Genomic DNA, 22,324 nt, shown 5'->3' with positions numbered 1-22,324 from the left:
TGTCATCCGTGCATTTGTAAGTAACCCCAATAAACTCCTTGGTTCATTGAGGTGGACTTCGAATCTTTTCTCCTCCTCTTCCCTTTTCTGGGGTGAATAGACATTTCTGTACGTTTCTCGAAAATATACCACAATATCCCATTTCACTTCTTACCTCTCCCAGGCTGTTTCCTGGGATGCCCCATTAAACTATGTATATGCACGCAGTTTGTCCATATCTCCAGCTCTGCTTCTGGGGAACCAACTTCTATTTCCCTACAACTTTCCAAGGTTTTCAGTCCTTTCAGTCCCAGGCAAACTTAGGCCATTCATTGGTCACCTTAAGAGGCACCCTTGCCAAGACATACACAGCTCACTAAGGAAGGTGAACCCATTCCTGTCCTGCTAGCTTGGGCTCTGAGAACAAAAACAGCAGACACAAGTATAATCTTGTCACACGGACAGTTTTTATGAGCCAAAAGCCTGGAGGAGGACAGGAGACACCGTGGCAAAGCAGCCATTCCTTTGAAAATAGATACACACACATGATCCGAGGGTAGGCATGGCTAAGTGTGGTTGGAATCAGACAGCTGGTATCTAGGGCCTCTGCAAACATCAGTGTAACTGGCTACACCAGGCAAGCTGGCAATGTATTTTCCAAGAAGCAGGAAGTATCCCAGGCACTGTGGGGTTATTTGGGTGAGCAGAGAAAAATACAGGGCAGCGTGTGATAGGCACTTGAGGCTCTGACAGGGACAAGCACCGGCCATGCCACTTGAGCCAAAGCCACCTGAGCAAACAGTTAAAATGATACCACATCACCACACGAACGCACGGAGACAGGCGCTTTGCCTTACAAGCGCTGTAAGCCCCGGACGACTGGACCAAGACTCTGGGTGAATTGCAGCGTCAACAGGAGACATCTCACAAACGTAGTATCAGGTCATCTGGGGAGGCAGCGCTGGTGTGAGGCTAGAGTCACCAGGTCAGGGAAGAAGTGGACACAGGGGTCAGGGCACTCCCCACTAGGGAACTGTAGTACTGACTGGGCAAGGTCACTAAGTCCACAGCCTGGGGACAGATCTCCGTGGATCAGGTTACTCAGCTGCACAATGCCACGCATGGCCCTGTTATCTTGGGTGGCACTGTAGAGAGAGTTACAATGTTACAATGGAGGAGCGTGTCTTTGTTGCCTCTGCTGTCCTTAGTTCCTGCTATAAAAAAAAGCCTCCTCCCATTGCTGAAGCAATGGACATATACCTTCCCTCTCCTGTCTGGGGGCACTAAGGATGCAGAGCTCACTTCCTCCTGGGGTTACTCTGAGATGTTAGTGAGTCAGAACGAGACAAGATTTAAAACCTCAAATGACAAGTACTGGGGTGTCATGCTTATTCCAGCCAGGCAGGGGGATGGGATAGCCAGTCTCCGGGGAGGAGGCCACTGTGGTCAGGTACGGCAGATTCTTTTCTATAGCCTCTCCTTTAAGAGTCCCTGCCAAGGGAGAAGGTGGGAGCAGTGACCAGCAGAGGAATTTTGGCCCTCAAAGATGTTGGTGTGTGTGTGGTTTCTAGGAGCTTCCTCCAAATCCTGCCTGCAACCCCCCCCCCCACACACACACCATCAAACAGAGGCCTGACTGGAAACCAAGACCACAAATTCACAAGTGCAGTGTGAGCCAAGTTACTCAGTGGGAGACTGAGCTTCCTTGGGCTCCAGAGTCAGACTCCTCAGCTAAGTAGCCTTAGTGACACAATCCGCCTAGGGCAGGCGGTAGACCCAAAGGACACTGGACGCTCCTTTCTGTGTTACTGTGGCCAGTTGTCCTCATGCCAGCGAGAATATCCAAGTGCTCAGAGATCTGCCAGTTAGGGTCAGCAGTGTTCAGACAGTGCAAGGCTGAAGCTACGCTCACACACGGCAAGATCATGGTGCTGGAGAATGGTCAGTCGAGACACACCCAGCCCTGGACCAAGGAGTGCCAGAGGGGTTGTGGGAGACTCCCAAGGGACAGGGATGGCCCCTGGTGTGCCCACAGAGGCACTTCATATGCATTCCATACAGCAAGCTCTCTATAAAAGCGGTCTGGATGTCAGTACCAACCCAGGGAAATGCCCCCCCCCCCCCCCCAACCAGCATTTTTTCACCTGGGTACCTTTGAAAGAGCCACCTTCTGGATGACCTCCTTGGAAAGTGGTGGTGCCATTAACCCCTTAGCTTCCTTGCCTGCATATGACTGTTTTCTGAGGTGTTCCCTGTGTGTTTGACAGACAGAAGTTTCTCATAGATGAGTAAGAACAAGCTTGGAAGCGGGCGCCTAGTAGAATCCTATCATTCTATAAAAAAATAAAACAGGGCCTTGGAGGAAGACAGCAACTTGCCAGAAGTCACACAGCGCAGTGGCGGCTGGGTTGGGTCCAGCCCACAGGCTCCTCGGTTCTTGGCCCATGTTTTTACTACGAAAAGCAGAATAGAGGTTGGCCGGACAGTCTCAGTGGGCATTTCTTCACACAGCGAGGGCATCAGTGTCCCTTTGACATGACCTGGAAAGCGAAGCTGGCCCAAAAAACTAAATGAAATGAGTTCAAGTTCACGTAGCTCGCAGGGACAACAGTGTGCCCCTCGATCTTTGTACCACTTTAGTTTCTATGCACGTGCTCACTACCTAGGGCTCTGATCTTTCCCTTAAGGTCCAACCCTTTGGCCATCTGCTTGCAAGCCAAGCAGTGGTTACTGAGGCTACAAGTTGTTGAAATACCACTGGAGCAGTTTTTACGAATGCCTCTTGTTTGGACACTCCTCCCCCAGTCCTTGAGTTACTGGATACCGGGGGATCTGCTCCTTGGTTCTATGGTCCTGGGAGGGTGAGTTCAGGCTGCAGAAAACAGCGGTGGCTTCTGCATCAAACACACTGCTGGGCTCTGGAAGCTGATGCATGGATATAGTCTATCTCTCTAGGCAGCCCATAGAGCTAATTCTATGCTGGATGAGAACTGGACTGCTCCAAGCCACGGCCATTGTCTTCTCCAGGTTCTGAGGTTCTGGGATCAAGCTCACGGGCAGGTGCCAGTTAGGCAGTCCAGTTTGCTCATTGCTAGAGGAAGAGAGAAGTTCTAAAGTGCTCAGACATCATGTTCAAAGTTACTCAGAAGTAGAGCAAATCCAAGCTTACCAAGAGGGAGTCTGGGAACGTTAGCAGGAAGAAGTGCATGGAACTCTAAAATGCCAAGAGAAGGGAGGGAAGTCTCTCACTGTCTGAGGGTGCATCGGGATCGAGATCCAACATTCTGACTCTCAGCCTGACCATTTTCCTCTCGTGATGACCAGATAGGGACACTACCTTTGCCATCCTGGAGAAACAAGGGTTGCTGGCCATGGAACTGAAGTAGCGGGGGTTTTGATGGAGCAAGGGAGTTGACAAGTCTCTCCCATACCTCCTTGGGACCTCAGGCAAGACAATCTAAATACCTGTCTCTCTTGGGGACACTGATGCTAAGCCAATGCCCAAGATTTCATTCTGCCCCATCTGAGGTCAGGAGCTGTTTCTCCCCAGAGGGTGAGCTGGAAGCGGAAGCATTCAGTGAAGTAGGGACTAGCCTCTTCAAAAGGGTCGCTCAGACAGCAAAGGATTCTCTGGGAAGCTGCAGCAGTGTAGCCGGGGGCAAAGCAGGACCTGAGGGCAGGGAGCAGAGCAGAGCACCCAAGTCCTTCACTCAGCGGGTGTTCTGTGGAAGCATCCCTGCCGCTGGCTCCCAATACAGACTAGAATCTTCATGGAGCTGTCCCCCAACCCACAGCCCATAACCCATGGGTTGGTTTAATCAAGATTTGTCTCACTGAAAAGGAAACATTGTAGGATTTCATATCAGGGACCATTTTTTGGAGACAAATATGACATGTTTAGACCTTAGAAAGAGGGGATTTTATGGGGTGCCCAGATTCTGTCTAGGGTCCTGGGCTAGTGTGCTTCCTTGGTGAGATCTAGGCACACTTCTGAGGAAATGTGAAGGGAAAGGGGAGATACTAGACAGTTTGACACCAGTTCAGGGTTATCACATGGTGTTCCCAGATTGGCAGAGGGTGGCCCATAGCGCACGCTTTAAAGTTTCAAGGCCTTTCTATCCCCTTTCGTGTCCAGACACATTGCAGCCAAACCTGTTCTGTTGCTGCTGTCAAGTTTTCTCTCTGCCTGAGAATGTGGTATGGCCACATCTCCACTATCCCAGAATGCAATGCACACAGAGGTGCTCTAGCCCCTCCGTACCAATGGATGGAGTCATTCTATCCAACAGCGGAAGGCATGGAAATAAGTCTGGCTTCTTCACTGACTCCTGTGAGCTTGCCTATTCTAGACTAGACAGCTGGACAGGAACTATTACTGGTCGTGCCTGCATCTTCTTAGGAAGCCAAACTTAGTACCTACCATGCAGTACTCAACTACCAGGAAGAATTTCTTGCAAAGTCTTGAGAGGGATGGTTCTTTGGTTGGCTTCCTAGTGGAAGTTGGAGCCCCTGGACTGTTACCATGGAGACACAAGCCTATCCCACAATGCAATAAACAGAGGAGGTCTTTTGGTGCCTGGAGCAAGCTATGGTTCTGGTTGCTTATCTTTGATGGATTTTCTTATCTACCTTTTATTGAGAGGGCTTTGCTCTCTCTAGTGCACACCAACACGGTCTTTCTCCAGGGAAAACTCTCCCCCAACCCCGTGTGTGTGTGTGTGTGTGTGTGTGTGTGTGTGTGTGTGTTTCTCTTGCCATACCCCAATAGTAACAAGTTCTGGAGCTTGAAGGTCTGAATGGAAGGAATATTTAAAAATCTAGTTAAACAGCTTCTCTCACCCTCCTGTTTTGCAGATGGGCAACGAAGGCCCTGATGGGACAGTGACTTATCTAAAGTTAGTAGGTGGTAGCAAGGTTGGAATTGAATTCAGGCCCACCCACTGCCAGTGTGCAAGGCCTTTTCTAGTAACACTATAATGGCTACACTTTCAAAAAGTTCCCCTACCAACCCAAATGGCCCTTCCCTCTCCCCCTCCCTACACATAATTGGGGTTGTAACAGAGCATATTGAACTCCAGGTTCTCATTCCAGTGTCTCAGGAGCACAAACAGCTGGCGGGCAGTGGCTTTGAGTGTGCTAGGCGTGCGCCCCTCGGGCACCTTCTGCTGCTCCAGCCACGAGCTGGCCTTAGCAGCGATCAGCTCCCACTCGATGAAGTAGGAAGCCGAGCTGTGTTCCAGCCATGCGAGTGCCACCACGGTGGCCCAGAGCTTCCCTGTGTGCTCCAACAGCAGGCCTGGCTCCAGGTCTGAGCTGCCTTCAGCTTCGGCCTCCAGGGGGTTGTCGTCGTCGTGGGGTGGGGACGGAGAGGACAGACTGGTGCTGTGCTGTGGACTCTGGCTCTTCGAATCGTGCCGGCGGGTGGTGAGGGACATTCGGAGGGCGATGAAGGGTGAGGTCCACTTGAGTTTCTCCATGGGGATTTGGATGGCGTTGCAGAAGGCTTGGTTGAGCAGAAAGGCTCCCGAGGCCAGTTGCAGAGACACCTGTGGGCAGAGAAGCGTCTCGGTGGGCTTCAAACCTCTCAGGCCATGGAGCTCCCCACCACATAAAGTTCAGATCCACATAGTCTGCTCGTTCATCTCCTCCTGCCCACTCTGCCTATTTTCGGGATACCCAAGTCAACAGGGCATGGCTTCATTTTATCCTTCAGCATTGTGGGTCAATCATTCTCTAAGCTAAACTCACTATCCTGGCTCCAAATCTGCCTCTCACCCTGTGGAGGCTCTGCTTGGCCACTGGGATCGTTGAGGCCTGTCCAGCAGACTCCAGTCTGCTCACCCCTATTCCTGCATGCATGCTGGTCACTCTCTACGTCCTAACAGACTGCAGCCCACTGCCTGCCTTCTCACACGTTCCCTGCCCCTCTCTCTTTCCTCCTCCACATCTGTCCATCTGTCCTGCACTCAGAGGGCCCTCCCTCCACAAAGCCTAGGAAACACATTCTCTGAAGGCCTGGACCAACTTCCCACTTACTCAGTTTTCTATTAGATCAAGTCCAGCGTGTGATTTATAAAGCCCTGCATCACCTGCCCCCCTCTTTTTTTTTCTGCATTTCCACCCCTCAGCTCCATTCTCCAGATACCAAGCTATCTCCTCTCAAGGCCTTTGGCCATGACTCCTCAAGAGTCAGGTCTTGGCTCAACCACTGCCTTCTCCAGGAGTTCGTTCTGTCAGCACCCCCGCCTCAGGCTCCAGAGCCTTACCTGTATTTCCCACCAAAGCAACCCCCCACTGCTCCCAAGGGGTCTGATTGCCCGGTTCTTAGTCTGCCTTCCACTGGAAGCTTCATCCCAGAAATTACATTTATCTCCCCAGGATCTGCACTGAGCAGGCTCAGTTAACCCCTGCACAGCAACCATATACGTAAGTGCTCAGCTGACCTGGACTTTTAGGGATGCCAAATGACGCCATGCACACACCTGGGTGTGGAGGGAGGGAGACCTGAAGTGATGTACCCAAACTCTGCCTCTCCTTCATGCGCCCCATGAACTCCAAGCTCAAGGGACACGCAGAGGTGGTAGTACCCGCTCGCCTTGTTCCTTGACTCAGAGCTGCAGGCTGAAGAGCCAGGCTTCTCTTCCCACCGTGGCACCCTGGACCACCTACAGAACCACTTTTGGAGATGGGCATGTCCTCAGGAAGTGACTTTTACTCACCTGCGTGCTATTTCAAGGCTTATTTTTATGTACCGAGAGCAGGCAAGTGGATGAGGTTGTAGGACACTGCCAAAGTCCTGCGAATTTTTAAGGCAAGGACAGCCACGTGTAGAAAAGCCTCCTGACACGGGCATTGGCTAATACACACACCCTAAGCGGGAACTCCTGGCTGCTTCCTCTGCCTTGGTGTCTGCTTGCATGGGGAGTTCGAGGAAGCTCAGGATTTCTTTGGATAGGTGTACTGGGAGGAAAGCCCCTTCCCTTTGAAGAGGGGAAGGCATAAGCGGGGCGGGGGGGGGGGGGGCTCTGAGCTGGGTAGGAGGGGTCTGAGGTCTGGAGCTCACCAGCGGTATGTAGTCCAAGCTCTGGCTGCCAGGAGTTGACTCTGGGGTCTTGGCCATTGATTTGCTGAGAAAGCCTTTGGCGGCTCGGGTTAGCAGCCTGGGCTTGTTGAGATTCAATCTGTGTAGACAGAAATAGGTTCTCTCGTCATCCCAGCCCTCTGGTACCTGCCCAGAGGCTGCTGAAAGACAGAGCCAGAAGGACCTAACATATGGTGTTTCTCAATCTCCTCATTGACAGCCAGGGAAATGGAGGCCTGGAGAAAGGGGGTGTGTCCGTCCCTACCTCCTCTGTTAGCAACAATGGGGCAATGAACGGGTCGGTGTTTTTCATGGCTGTCTATGGGTACCGTGTCCATCTGCGTCCAGGGGTGGGAAGACTCCAAAGATAGTTGTGACAGTTAATGCTGTCAACCTGACAGGCTCTACAATCAATGAAGAGAGGACTGACTCTCTGGGCTGACTGAAGAGGAAGGACCCACCCTAAATGTGGGCAGCACCATCCCATGTACTGGAGTCCTGGACTAAAGGAAAAGGGGAAAGCGAACTGAGCCCCAGAGTTTATCTCTCTCGGGGTCCTTCCTGCAGACGTGATTGACCAGCCACCTCACGTTCCCACCTCCATGGCTTCCCCACGGTGATGGACTGCACCCTCCACCAGATAAGTCCAAGATGCACCCTCTGGAATCTGCTTTGCGTGGGTAAAATTTTCACAGCGAAGACACAAGTTACTATTTATTGGCCTTCCAAGGTTTAGAGAGACCCGGCCCATGGTGGTGGCTCTAGGTAGCGGGGCTTTGCAGCACCCGTGGGGCGAGGCTGGCTCTGCCTTTGACGGGAAAAGGAAAGAAGCATCGTGTTCCCAGAGGAAATTCCACTTACTTGGATCCAAAGAGAGCCTCAGAGGCCTTCAGGGAGGACAGGTTGTGAGGAGGACCTGGGGAGTCACAGAATGACAGACTTAGGCTTGATGGGGGACCTGTCCACTTAGTCACCTCCCACCTGGGGAAACAGGCTATGAGTGGGGTAGGAGTTTGCCTATGAATAGATGGCACCAGGATGAGAACTGATTGCTGGGCAGCTGCACCCCTGGTGCACGGACAAGGGTGGCATAGACATGGGGCAGGTGACAGACAAGGGTGACATAGACATGGGACAGGTGACAGACAAGGGTGACACAGGTGAGGGGCAGGTGCATGGACAAGGGTGACACAGGTGAGGGGCAGGTGCATGGACAAGGGTGACACAGGTGAGGGGCAGGTGCATGGACAAGGGTGACACAGGTGAGGGGCAGGTGCATGGACAAGGGTGACACAGGTGAGGGGCAGGTGCATGGACAAGGGTGACACAGGTGAGGGGCAGGTGCATGGACAAGGGTGACACAGGTGAGGGGCAGGTGCATGGACAAGGGTGGCACAGGCAAGGGGCAGGTGAGCCTATAGGATTCTTGCAGGGAGACCCTGGCATCTTCTAGGAGGCGACAGTTTCAGACCAATGGCACCGTTTCTGGGTTAGACACTGAGCTGGCAATCCTGCTAGAGGATGTCATGCTGGGTGCAATGGGACAATGGCCTTCCAACTGGAACTCTAGGCCCAACTCTCACAAACTTGCTAGGTGACATCGGGCAAACTGCTTCCCCCAGTCAAGTCTCAGCTTCTTAGTTTTTAAACTGGGGCAGTCCTCTCCATCTCTTGTGGCTGTCCTGAGACATCAGTGACATTCTGGGCACTCTGCTGGTGCTGAGACACCTCCCTGCCCCTGGTACCTCTCCTATTCCGCCAACGCAGTAAGAGGTTTGGCCCCGGCTGCCTGCTTACCTTCTGCAGCTGTGTCCTTCTCATGGGCGGGGGACAGGATCTTATTGAAGGTCGAAGCAGGGCTTTCTTCTAGGGCTGCAACAGAGGATGTCAGGGGGCCTGAACACCCTTCACCCCTCCTTTCTTCCTACCCTGCTGGGCTCCAAGACCTAACACCCTCACTCACTAAGCAGTGGGCTCTTGATAAGGTCACTTTGTCAGTTTACACTGTAAATCGGGGCTAAGGGGTCTTCCTGTGTCATTGGAAGGACTCAGTGAGACATGGCTCAGATAATGCTTACTGTATCATCAAGAACTCAGTGAAGCCTCAGACTACAGACCCCACAGAGAATTGGGGGCAAGCCTGGAGCGGAGACTTCAGGATGGGAGTCAGATTCTGGGTGCGGTGGTATCTCCCAGGTCTATGCCCACTGAGATGTTCCTTCTAGGTCCCCAGGAGGCACCAGGAACATAGCCCAGACTCATCAGAAGGCTTTGAGCCTCAGTTTCCCTGTCTGTAAAACAGACATGAGAATCATGGTCCATAATCATCCTTGCTGTGATTTAAATGAGAAGTCTCTCCCACGGGCCCATGGATTTGAACACTAGGCCCCCCAGTTTGTGGGGAAGTTTAGGGAAGATTATGGAGCCTTTAGGAGTCAAGCCTAACTGGAAGGTGCACGGCACCAGGTCGGGACTTGAGGTTTTGTATTCTCACCCCACTTCCTGTTCTCTTTCTCTTTTGCTGCCTGTGAGTGGATGAAAGCATCACCAGCCAACTTTCTGCCCTCCCTCGCCCCCACTCCCGGCCCCGCATCGCGTTTTCCTCTGCTCTTCTGACTCCACAACAGGCTCCTTCCCTCTGGAACCACCAACTACAGCGAACCCTTTCCTCCCTCAGTTGCTATTCTCGGGGTCTGTTATCACAGTGACAGGGGAGTCACCAATACCATGCTGAACCAAGGTGACGATTTTCAGGATTGTCACTTCTGGGGTCAGACTGAAGGGACAATCTGACAGAAGGGAGGGTCTAAGCTATAGAAAAGAGGTGCGTGCATAAACACCTTCAGCAAAGCCTCAGTTTCCCCAGATGAAAAGGGGATCTCATTGCCATAGCACTCAGTCCAAGGACAAGCTAGAGATGGAGTGGCTGACTGACTGAACCAGGAGGTGACCACAATGCCACTTAATGTCACAGTTCACCGCCAAACCCTGAATCCAAGCCTTGATTCCTGCACACGCTGTCACCCTGAGTGAGTCACCTAACTTCTCGCGGACCCATTTTTCTCCTCTCTTGACCAAGGTGCCTGTGAGGGGTTCATAGTAGCGAGGAGAGAGCTGAGCACAAGAGGACCTCTCAAGCAAGGCTGCTCACTGCCTTAGGTAGGGGCAGCGTAAGAGTTGAGGGGCTGGGGATGTGGGGCTTGAACAAAGGATGACCCGGAGGAAGAGGCTTGTGATGTCAATGGAAGCCTCTGCCTGCTGAGGGCTGAGATGTAGAGAAAGAACAGTTAGACAGGAAAGTTCCAGAAACTCAATGGCTGGGCTGGGTCTTGGGACACAAAGAGGCCAAGACATTGATTGTCCTTATTTCTGAAGAACGGCTCTGGGCATCCAGTACTCTAGTCTTTCTTTTACTATCTCTTCCCTCTGATGAAACATTCTTACAGTGTGGGTGGCTGAGGAGGCTCAGGGCGTGGCCTCTGGTGTCCTCCTCATGTTCAATGGAGGGTTGCAAGGGAAGTGGTTATGATGAGCATAGGCTCTCTATGGAGAGCCAGAAAGCCAGGCACAGACACAGATGGAGAGTAGCCAGCCTGTCAATCAGCTCAAGGTCACTCAAAGGTCATGCCACAGTTCTCTGAGCACCAGGCAATCAGGTGAAGGCTGAAAGGGAGCTGCTAGGAATCCAGAAAACGGCAGATGGTGGGACCCGGGTAGATGGAACGGCCTCTTTGCTCATCACTTGCTCCTGTTCGTTAGGTTTCCCAGAACTTGGTGTCTGGGAGAAGCCACAGGCTGGAGGGCTGGCAGCTGAGGGCGAGAGGGGACGCTGCCCAGGAAGGCCTTGGGGAAAGCTGCCTGCCCTTTCCTGCTTCCCAGCTCTGTACAAAGCTGTGTACTGGAGTTATACCAAACCCCTGTGCCTACGCTAGTCCCCCAGAACCCGGGAGACTTGGCTTTGCCCTCTCCTTGCTTAAGGGTCCAAGACTGCAGACTCAAAGAGGGGCCCCTGAGGCCTTGGACATAGGGGTGCCTGCGCTTCTGGGCACACAAAATGGCATTTACCTAGGGTCTGGAATTTGCTGTCTCCTGAAGCCGAGGCATGTTCTCTGAGCATGGTCTGAGACCTTCCAACACCAGAAGACAAGTCTTTCCACTGTCGGGTCAGGTTCCGGAAGCTGACCATTCGGAGCATGGCACCTTTGTGGAGGACAAGGAAGGTTAAGGCATCAGATGGGCATGAACTTGTTGGTTCCTGCCCTTTTCCCAAGGCTGACAGCAGCCAACAAATGGCTCTTTTGTCTTTCAGTTAACCTAAGGTAGGCAAGCGAGGCACAGCAGAAGACTAAGAGCCTTGGGGCCAGAAAGATCTGGGTTTGTACTCCAGCCCCATCCTGCACTAGCTGGATAGGATGTGAACTCTGAGCCTCAGTTTCCCCATCTGGAAAATGGGGATAACAATCTCTATCACCAGGTGAATATAACTGCTGACATACTGTGAAATGTCCCATGTCCCAGCACCCTTCTCCTACACAGATCCTTGAAGCCCCAAGCACTGCCAATGGAAGGCAGAAGGATGAATCCAACTCCCTAAACCGTATTTAGGAGGCCACATTCTCAGAGGTCATTAGCCTATCTGCTGTTTCTTAAAACTAAGAGCTGTGTTTCTGGGAAGACAGCTCAGTCAGTAAAGCGTGTAAGGACTTGAGTTTGAGTCCCAGAACCCACGTGAAAAAGTTTGGTGTGGTAGTGTACACTTTTGATTCCAGTGTTGGGGAGGCAGAGGCAGGAGGATTCCTAGGACTCACCATCTGTCCATCCATCCAACTAGCCTATTCACTGAGCTTCCAGCCAATGAGACTATCTCAAACAAACAGCACTTGAGGAACAACACTTGGGGTTGACCCCTGGCCTCTATATGTGGGCACACACATACACACATGCACGCATGCATGCATGCATGCACGAACACACACACACACACACACACACACACCTATATGGTCACACACCTACAAATACACAAATAAACAGAAAACAATAGTCTCATTGGGGAATACATTTGAAAAAGCTGTAGACCACAGTCTGTTCCCCGGTATCTTGATGTGAACCAACACTTTACGGGCTCTGAGACCTCCCGCATCAGAGAAAGCCTCAGGCTTTATTTAACCCAGGGTCCTTGAATGCACTTCCTGACTTGATATTTTCTATTTTTTGCACTAGACAGCTATTTACAGGCTAAGAAATAGGGGCTTTGGTTTCTTATCACACATATGGGGAGAGCTGGGCTAGACTACAGAGGCTTTAGGGTTTGGAATAAGTATCCTGGGTCCTCCATCTCTCAGGCCGACCACAGAGTCAGAGCTGGGTAAGGGGAGAGAGGGGAGCTTCCCTAAAACAGGAGTGAGAATACAGCCTCTGGTCCAGCTTTGGTGGACTGAGCTGGAAACGGGGAACTGGAAATGGGGGGTCATTTTGGAAACACACGTAAGGAAAAGGGCAGGGGAGAAGAAAAAGGGGGGAGGAGAGCATGTTTGGTTTCTAAATATCTCCCTGGAGGTCTGGTCAAGGGAAAAAAGAACTGTAGGCCTGAAGCTGTAGCTTAGGGGTACAGTGCTTGCCCAGTAAGCCAGGCCCTGGGTTCCATCCTCAGTAAGACTAGCAAACAAACAAACATAAAATAACCAAGGACAAGGCCCTGAAAATGCCAAGAAAGTAAAATTCAGAAAAGGAAAACCCCAGAGTTACTAAAACAAAAACAAACAAACCATGAAAAGTGTCCCCCTACACCAGCTGTTCTCATCCGGGGGGTCAAGACCCCTTTGGGGGTCAGACGACACTTTCATAGGAGTCACTTATCAGATATCCACATTACGAGTCATAATAGTAGCAAAATTACAGCTATGAAGTAGCAGTGTTAATAATTTTATGGTTGGTGGATCACCACATGAGGAACTGTATTAAAGGGTCACAGCATTAGGAGGGTTGAGAATCACTGATCTACACAGACACACATAGACATCATATACATACACAGAAATGCCACAGATACACACAGACATTATAGATATACACATATTACAGACAGATACAGAAACGACACAGATACACACAGACATCATAAATATACATAGACATCATAGATATACACAGATCACAGACACACACAAAAACATCAGACACACACAGACATCACAGATATGCACAGACATCTCTCTCTCACACACACATACACACAGACATCACAGAAACATGCAGACATCACAGATACAAACAGACATCACAGAAACATGCAGACATCACGGACACACACAGACATCACAGAAACACGCAGACATCACAGACACACACAGACATCACAGATAGACGCAGACATCACAGATATATGCAGACATCAGAGATACACATAGACATCACAGGCACAAACAGACATATCAGGCACACACAGACATCACAGATACACACAGACATCACAGACACACATAGACATCACAGATACATGCAGACATCACAGATACACCTAGACATCACAGGCACACACAGACATCACAGATACATACACACATCACACACACACACACACACACACACACACACGAGGGTCAGAGTACAACTTTCTCTCCTTAAACCATGTGCATTCCAAGGAATCATACTTAGCCTTAGCTCCTTGGGTTTGACAACAGACGCCTTTGCCTGCTGAGTCACCTTGCCAGTCCCTGGTTACAATACATTAAGAGACAGAATGAGGCAAGAACACAGACTGGACCAAGCTACTGGGATTCACAGCCTAGCTCTGCCTGTCCTGCTCAGTAACCTCAGGACATGTAATCTCCTCTGCCTCTGTGTCCCATCTGACAAATGGGGTATTAATGGAATCACTTTGTAGAACCTGTTATGGGGGTTAGATGATAAAAATATGCTTTAGAACATGGGTTGAGTGTACAAACAAAAGACATCAGTTCTAGGGACTGACCTTGGGGCCTCTCACACTAGGCAAGCACTCTGCTGTTGAGTTACAGCTTTGGCTCTCTTTTTTACTTTTTATTTTGAGACAAAGTCTTGCTAAATTGCCCAGGCTAGCCTTTGAGTGTGTAGCCCAGATAGCCCTTGAATTGCATCCCTGGGCACCAATCTTCTGAGTAACTAGAATGATAGGCTTTTGTTAACAGGCTGGGCCCGATGGATGATGGGAGCTCCCTGCAATGGAATACACTATATTACAGATAAAGCATTTAAGCGTTCTTTCTGGGATAGACTATTTCACACCCGTATTTTGGAAACAGTGTGTAACCTTATGTGTCGCTTGATTTCTCTCCATGTAGACACCTGCCAAGAGAAATCAAGACAGGAACAGCAGGGAGGCTGCCACTCTGACCCATCTGTACCTAAGTTGCATCATTCCAGACATTTTGGGACTCTCTGTCATTCATTGTCCCTCCTGAGATAAACCAAATACAGTAAAGGCGTTTGCTCCTCTCCCCTTCAGTGGCCCAGCCACCTGCTGGGAGCCTTTCTGCTTTCGCATGGCCTTGCACCCCTGTCTCCAGGGTTGCCCTTTCCGGCCATCTCAGCCCCTCCTCAAGCCCATGGGCTAACATGCATGCCTTACCGGAGTTGGGGTACTTCACTACCGAGGGCAGGTACCGCCTCTTGTTTATGTCCACGGGCACGAAGGCCGTGTACTTGCTGATTATGTTGCAGGCCTTGCTGGTATGCACAGCGTTCACCTGGTACCGGCGATTGGACCCTAGGGGAGGAAGAGTGAGGTTCATTGCTTGGGATCAGAAAGTATTGCTTGGAGACACTAGAAGGAGAGTTTGGCCATCAGACTCCATCTTTGGGATCAAATAGATCTTGAATGTACTAATTAAAGATATCCAGACAAAAAAAAGATCATCATTTCACAAAGATAAAGGATATTCTAATGTAAAAAAAAATTCATTATCTTAGAATAAAAGATAGCCAGTTCCCTTAAGTAGCTTGTGTTATTTAAGAGGTATTCTATGTTGTCTGTATTTTGTGTTTGAATCTTGCGGATGACTAATGGGGACCTTGTTACAGGGCTTTGCGGTTCCAGAACAGATGAAACCTATGACCTGGCGAAGAGGATTGAACAGCTGCGGCTGGGGAGAGGCTCCACATACCCGTAAGAGTGCTTGCTAAGAAAGCATGAAGACATGAGTGGATATCTCCAGTGGACAACTGCAAGGCTGGGTGTGGCCATGGCCACCTGTGACCCCTGCTGGAGATGCAGGGAGAGGGAGACAGGAGGACCCAGAGGGCTCACTGGTCAGTCAGCTTGACTCCAAAGCCCCAAGCTTCGGGTTTGGTGAGATACTCTTGTCTCAAGGGAACAAGGTAGAGAGTGGTAGAGGGTCACACCCAGCATCCCCCTCGCACCTCGGGATATATCTATCCACCACTCCCACTCCCACCTCCACCCGAACACGCACACACAGATGCACAGACACACAGATACACAGACACACACAGACACACAGATACACAGACACAAACACACAGACACACACACAGATACACAGACACACACAGACACACACAGATACACACAGACATAAACACACACACAAACACACACAGATACACATAGACACAAACACACACAGACACACAGATACACAGACACAAACACACAGACACACACACAGATACACAGACACACACAGACACACACAGATACACACAGACACAAACACACACACAAACACACACAGATACACACAGACACAAACACACACACAGACACACAGATACACAGACACACACACAGACACACAGATACACAGACACAAACACACAGACACACACACACAGATACACAGACACACAGACACAAACACACAGACACACACACAGATACACAGACACACACAGACACACACAGATACACACAGACACAAACGCACACACAGACACACACAGATACACACAGACACAAACACACACACAGACACACACAGATACACACAGACACAAACACACACACAGACACACACAGATACACACAGACACAAACACACACACACAGGCACACACAGATACACAGACACAAACACACACACAGATACACAGACACAAACGCACACACAGACACACACAGATACACACAGACACAAACACACACACAAACACACACAGATACACACAGACACAAACACACAAAGACACACACATAGGTACACAGACACACACAGATACACACACAGACACAAACACACAGACACACACAAAACACAGACAGACAGATACACACAGACACAGACACACACAGATACACAGACACACAGATACACACATACACAGACACACACAAACACACAGACACACACACAGATATTTCTCTCTCTCTCTCTCTCTCTCTCTCTCTCTCTCTGAGATTTAAAACCAGAGAAGGACTCCATGGAGGGTCATACAGCAAGTTAATAAGGACCCAAGGTTAGGATTTAGGATGACCTGCCCTGGAAGATGGGCCCTTTCTACCAAGTAGTGAAGCCTCCTTCTGGGGACTTTCCAGAAGCCAGGGAAATGAGGGCTGGGGAATATTCATGGGAAGAAAAGAGTATCACGCATTACCCTGAAATACAAATGAAATATAAGTCACATAGTATGCAAATGAAGCATAAACTTAGAACAAAGGAATTGTGTAACTCTTCTTGGCCCTTGTCTCTGTTCTCCAAGCAAGTTTCGTCCAGATCTCAATAGTCATGTTCTGGGGAAAGGCTGCCCCAGTTCCTGAACTAAATTAGCTCCTGAACCATCCCTCTTGTACATGGCTTAGATTCATGTGTTTCTGAACAGCGCTTAATTTTCTTTGTAATTGTTTTGATTAATGCTGGCCTCTGTTAGCCAGTGCCAGGTGCTCCTGGGAAAAGATGGGTTTGCTCTGTTCTATGCCAACCAACCTTCAGAAGCATCTACAGGACCAAGCACCTAGCCTGGTCCCCAGCCGGGTCCCCAGCTGATGGTCAGGAAGTCAATGGAGCTGATGAGAGAGTGCTGGATCTTGGCTAGGTCTAAGGACCTTATAGGAAAGGCTCTGCCTCAGAGGAGTTCCTATCACTGTTGGGTCTCCAGAACCAGGCACGGGACGCTGAGTGTGAGGGAGCATGGGGGTGAAGGGATGTAGGGACAGAGGTAGAAGAGAAGCAGGCAGGAAGAGAGGAGAATGGAGGAGGCCAGGGTTGAGGAAGGGGATACCTCAGGTTGAGGATAGAGTCCCAAGCGCCATTAAATATGTGGGGGAAAGGTGTGGTGGAGTGTAGGCTCCTGAAGACAGCTAATGGCAGGCAGAGAGCCTTGGCCACTACAGGGGTGTTGGGAGGTGGTAAGTGATAGAGCAGGGGAGGAAGAATAATAGTGGAGCCTTGAGCAGAATGGGGTGAGGGCAGGGTATCGGGTGTGGGGTTTCCATGAGAGAATGGGTAGATCTAGGAGGCAGGCAGAGCGCTGTGCCTCCGTGGGCAGGCTTTATCGGGTGTGGGGTTTCCATGAGAGAATGGGTAGATCTAGGAGGCAGGCAGAGCGCTGTGCCTCCGTGGGCAGGCTTCAAGGCTGTGGGAGGGGTTTTTATGAAGGGCAGGGATGAACTCTTTTTTGGGGGGTGTGGGTTTGGCATTAGGACGTGCCGTAAAGAGCAGTGGGCATATACATACACAGCACGGTGGGCAGGACACTAGGAGATTAGAGGAAGTTCCATGTAGTATGGGCAAGGCTTTGGTAAGAGATGGGGTGGACATTCAGGCATGGGAGGGGACACTGGGTGGAGTTGCTCGGTTAGATGGTTAACCTAGGGAAATGGCTGAGTTACTGGGACCCCTCGAGCAAAGGCTTTGAGGGCTTTGGGGTGTAGGCAGATCTCTAAAGACTGAGGAGGGGGATCTTGGGCAGTTGATGGGATCCTAGCTGCAGGCCTTGGGCTGTGGGTGGGGTACGGTGCTTCTAAAGGGCTGGCTTCTGGTAGGGCATAAGGCCCCCTCCTCAATCCTGGGTGCTCACCCAGCTCGATCTCGTCCTCGCGCTCCGCCAGCTGCTCGAAGTCACGGATGATGGCGCGCGCTGCCAGGTGGTGGAAGGTCTCGCTCCACATGTCGGCATCCTGCTCGTCCTCCCTCTGCAGGGCTGGCGGTTCCAGCTCAAAGCTCACCTCCCACTGCAGACGCTGGTTGTCGCATAGGCCTTTGACTAAGGCCTTCCCCTGTACAGGGCCTGGGGTGGCAGGCCTGCAGGGACTGACTTGCTCCTCCGACTCAGCCATGGGCTCCCAGTCTGAGGACATCTCCGTTTCAAAGGTGGAGGGGTGATGCAGTGGCTCTGTGGGTGGAGGGACAAGAGGGCTGAACCTGAGGCCAGAGACAGGGAGCCACCCCCGTGGCAGTCACTTCTAGAAAACACAAAGCTAGTCTCCCATCCCTTAAGACGCTGAGGACAGCTTTCTAGCGGACTAGTGCAGCACAGGTGGCCTGGGTTTGTCCCAGAGAGGGACAGACAGAGCCACCTTTCAGGAAGCTTGTCCCTGAGGGGCTGGATAGACGGGGTGGTACAGTCAGGTTGAGAGGAGAAGGTGGGACTAGAAAGCAAGAGTTTTCTCTCAGAGCAAGAGTTTCACAAAGACACAGGCAGCCACTGGTCCCCTGACCCTGACACCTGAAATTGGGCCTTTTTGTCCCCTCAAGTCTCGGACCTTGGACACTTACCCAGATCCTCCGAGCTTCGGCTGTCAGGGGCAGACTTAGGGCTGGAACCAGGGTCCAGCTCCTTCATAGGGTTCCAGGCCTGGGGCTTCTGACCAGAGAGCAGCAAGGGCTGGCAGCCTGGAGGCAGTAGGGAGGGCCTGCGGGCCCCTGGGCCGTGTAGTCTGGGGCCCTGGCTCAGGTCATGGCCACTGCTGAGGAAGGGCTAAGAAGGCAAGAGGAGTGGAGGGGAGGAGGGGTGATACAAATAGAGGAGGGGGAGTGGGAGGAGGGAGGCAAGAGGAGTAGGAAGGGCGCAGACGGAGGGAAAGATGCAAAGATGCAGAGGTGCCAGAGGCAGAATGGCAAGGAAGGGAATGGGGATGGAGATGAGAGGATGAAAAGGGGATGAGAAGGAGGAGAAAGAGAAGATGAGGAGGAGGAGGAGGAGGGGAGAATGGAGAACAAGAGAAAGTGAGAGGAGGAGGGAGGGATAGAAGAGGAAGACGAGAAGGAGTAAGGATGGAAGGAGGAAGAGGAAGGAGGAAAGAAGAAAAATGAAGGAAGAGGTGAAGCCCATGGTGGCTGGAGGCTTTGAGCCCCCCCCCCCCAATTCCCTCTCTCTGTCCCCTCCCTCTCTCTCTGCCCCACAGCTCTTCCCAGGGCTGTCACCGCAGGACCCAGGGACTCATGGTTTAGTCTCCACCACCCATGAGAAACAGAAACCAGAAAATTCCCAGGAACAGGTCAACTCTGAGGCACAGAGAACCCTGCGCCATGGAGAATTCCAAACCCACTTTTCCTTTTGGCATAAAGCTTCAAACCTTTTTTGTGTGTAGTTAAAATTACCAGCCCTTCCCTTATGTCTCCCCATATGCTGTGCTTAAGAGGTCTTTCCCACCCCCCCTTCAAAATCTTCTAAAAGTTTTGTTATTTTTGTTTGTGTGTGTTTAAGTCTTTGATTCATATGCAATTTATTTTCCCATAAGGCGAGAGAAGCCAGCTTTTACTTTGATTTTCCAAATGCTGCAGATCTCAGCACTGTTTACGGAACACAGTGGGCTCTCCATGGCTTATCAATTCGCTACACTCGTCTTACAAAGCTTGCATGTGTGTTTGGCGTTGTTTACGGGCTTTTTGGTCTGTTTTGATTTTCATCTATCTGTTCTTGGGCTTGGTATAAACAAGTATCTGAAAGCCAAGGGGTAGATGGGAAATACCCTCCAACACGTATGATGAGTTCTTTTTTTTTTTTTTTTTTTAAAGGAAGTGCTCTTGGTATTTCTTGGGTTTCCTGAGAATTCAGGATCCTCTAAGCTAGGTCCCACCCAACCACTGACTTCTGTAAATGCATGTGTTTGTTTAAAAAAAATGCATTTTCATTTCCTTACCATTGTGTGTTTGTGTGTAAAGCCATGTCATTGAGCATGCGTGGCCAGAGGACACACACGACACTTCTCCACCATATGGGACTCAGGGATCATAACAGGACAGCATGTCAGGCTGACGTGACCCCAGGAATAGTACCCCAGCACCAGGTGATGTTATCCTTGGACCAGGGCTACCCTGATTTGTATGGCAGAGACTGACTATACGCCTGGATGGTATCCATGGTGACTCATGCTAAGATCCTAGGATCATTCACCAGCCAATCTGAACTGCCCTCCTCCTCATGACACAAACTATCTGCCCAGAAGCTACATACAAGGAGACTTCTTTCAAACACAGGAAGACACCCCACCCCCTTGCCTCGTGTATCACTGTCCTAAGGGACAAGTGGCACCGTACCTACTGCCCAGCCCATTTGCCCTCTTCCGGTGTACTCAATAAACAATTATCCTTACCCGGGTCTTTAAAAGAAAAAAAAATTCGCATGTAATTGGAGGGAAAAGACAAAATTAGAATAGTGAGGGCGTTCATCCACAGCGGTGTGAATCGAATACACCAATAAGTGAAGCGGGCACGTCCAGAGCCATGGCAGTTAAAAAAAGCCACCTTTGTTCATATTGGAGATTCACAAATACCTAAATGTTTGGTGGCAATGTGTTAGCATCTCTTATGGATGGCGGGGGTACACACTGGGACAATGGGCTGCCTATCACCACCTGAAATCCACGGGCTACCTGAGACAGCGATTTTTACTTTTACAAATTCAACCCTGTGGGAACCATGGGAGTGCCAGGGTCTCTGGTCAAGCCTTGTGTATTTATTGGTTGCAGTGTTGATAATCTGAGTAGGGGTGGCAATGCTTTTAACCCTAGAACTTAGGTGGCAAGGGAAGCAGGCCTCTGTGAGTTTGAAGCCAGCTTGGTCTACACAGTGAGTTCCAGGCCAGCCAGTGGCACCCTGACTTAAAAAAAAAAAAAAAAAACCTTCTGGAAACTACATCTCCATCAGTATGGAAGAGTGAGTTATAGTATGCCCATGTAATGCAGGCCCTCACAATACTGAATAGAAGGATTTCCTCATACTCCTGTGAGAAGGTAGTTGAGAAAAATTACCTTAAATGTTACATTATGACAGATCTGTATCTCAGTGATGACAAAGAGTAAAGTTGTCGATTATCAGCCTCAGAGAATTGTTCCACAGAAAGAGTGATTTTACTGTATACAAACATGAATCCAAAAGCCATTGAGAGTGAGTGAGAGGTCTCGGTGGGTAAAGCCACTTGCCGCCAACCCTGACACCCGGAGTTTGACTCCTAGGAATTCTCCCTCTAACCTCCACATGGGTGCAGACGCATGCACGCCCACTCGCCCACCCAAATGTGTATACAGTGGAAACAAATGTGATAAAAATGTATTTTAAAAAAGCACTGTGGCACTATGTTGGGGGGGCAGTTTGCATAAGCAGCTATTAAAATATGCCTGCGTTCTGCATATACGTGTATGTGCATGGTATTTCTAGAAAGACGTACTCGGAATCAAGTGCGTGTTGGTGTCGGGAGGGAGACTTTATTTGTACTTTATACCAAGCGGAACTGTTTGAAAGGTTTAATTCCGAATTCGGTGTAGTTCGGATGACTTTTGTGAGGGGAGAATTTTAAGCTAAAATGAATTTCCAGTTTCTTAGACCACATACATGACCTGGCCGGAGAACAAGATGAGAAGACAAAATCCCTTAGCAGGCGTCGTGTAATTTGGGGGGGATATCAGTAAACTTTGGGGGTCTCTTCACACTATTAAGTATGCATGTTTGTTGACATGTGTCTCCCACAAAAGGGCTGTCTTCCTGTCTCTATGGTTCGAAGCATGGAAAGAAAGGAGAGTGGCCACTTTTAGGGTACCTCTGTGGGGGGCAGGTGCCCAGCTATGACTCCCTGACCCCTCCACTGAGATATTCTCTCCTGACCTTACCACCACCCATACTGGGTCAGAGAGAAATGGACTCTGCTACAGTTTCCATGGTAACAGAAGCATCTACCAGCTAGCTTTTCCCCCAGCCAGAGACTCTGGGGAATCTACATATACAGAGTGGAGTGCCGGGGAGGGGCATGATCTCCCCAGAAAGTCAGACAGGAGAGGAGAAAGAGATGGAGCTAGCTAGGAGGAAGAAAGGAGTTAGCTTGCCTGGA

The 22,324-nt window shown here is 50.4% G+C and overlaps 1 protein-coding gene across 1 annotated transcript in view; it reads right to left on the bottom strand.

Moving 5' to 3' along the window:
* Positions 1-484: 484 nt before the first annotated feature.
* Positions 485-22,324, bottom strand: part of Vwa5b1 (von Willebrand factor A domain containing 5B1) — a 69,680-nt gene continuing 47,840 nt past the window's right edge. The window contains exons 16-23 of the mRNA XM_041653093.1: positions 18,775-18,976; positions 18,077-18,391; positions 14,670-14,807; positions 11,126-11,260; positions 8,858-8,932; positions 7,922-7,976; positions 7,043-7,160; positions 485-5,525 (exon numbers count right to left, since the gene is read on the bottom strand). Coding sequence (XP_041509027.1) covers positions 5,016-5,525; positions 7,043-7,160; positions 7,922-7,976; positions 8,858-8,932; positions 11,126-11,260; positions 14,670-14,807; positions 18,077-18,391; positions 18,775-18,976 — 1,548 coding nt within the window. The 3' untranslated portion in view covers positions 485-5,015. The remainder of the gene's footprint in view (positions 5,526-7,042; positions 7,161-7,921; positions 7,977-8,857; positions 8,933-11,125; positions 11,261-14,669; positions 14,808-18,076; positions 18,392-18,774; positions 18,977-22,324) is intronic.

This window comes from Microtus oregoni, unplaced genomic scaffold, assembly GCF_018167655.1.
Source record: "Microtus oregoni isolate MIOR12 unplaced genomic scaffold, Mior012 000005F_ref0000423, whole genome shotgun sequence".
Taxonomy (NCBI): domain Eukaryota; kingdom Metazoa; phylum Chordata; class Mammalia; order Rodentia; family Cricetidae; genus Microtus; species Microtus oregoni.
The sequence above is the reverse complement of the archived record's forward strand: the minus strand, read 5'-3'. Positions and strand labels throughout refer to the sequence as shown.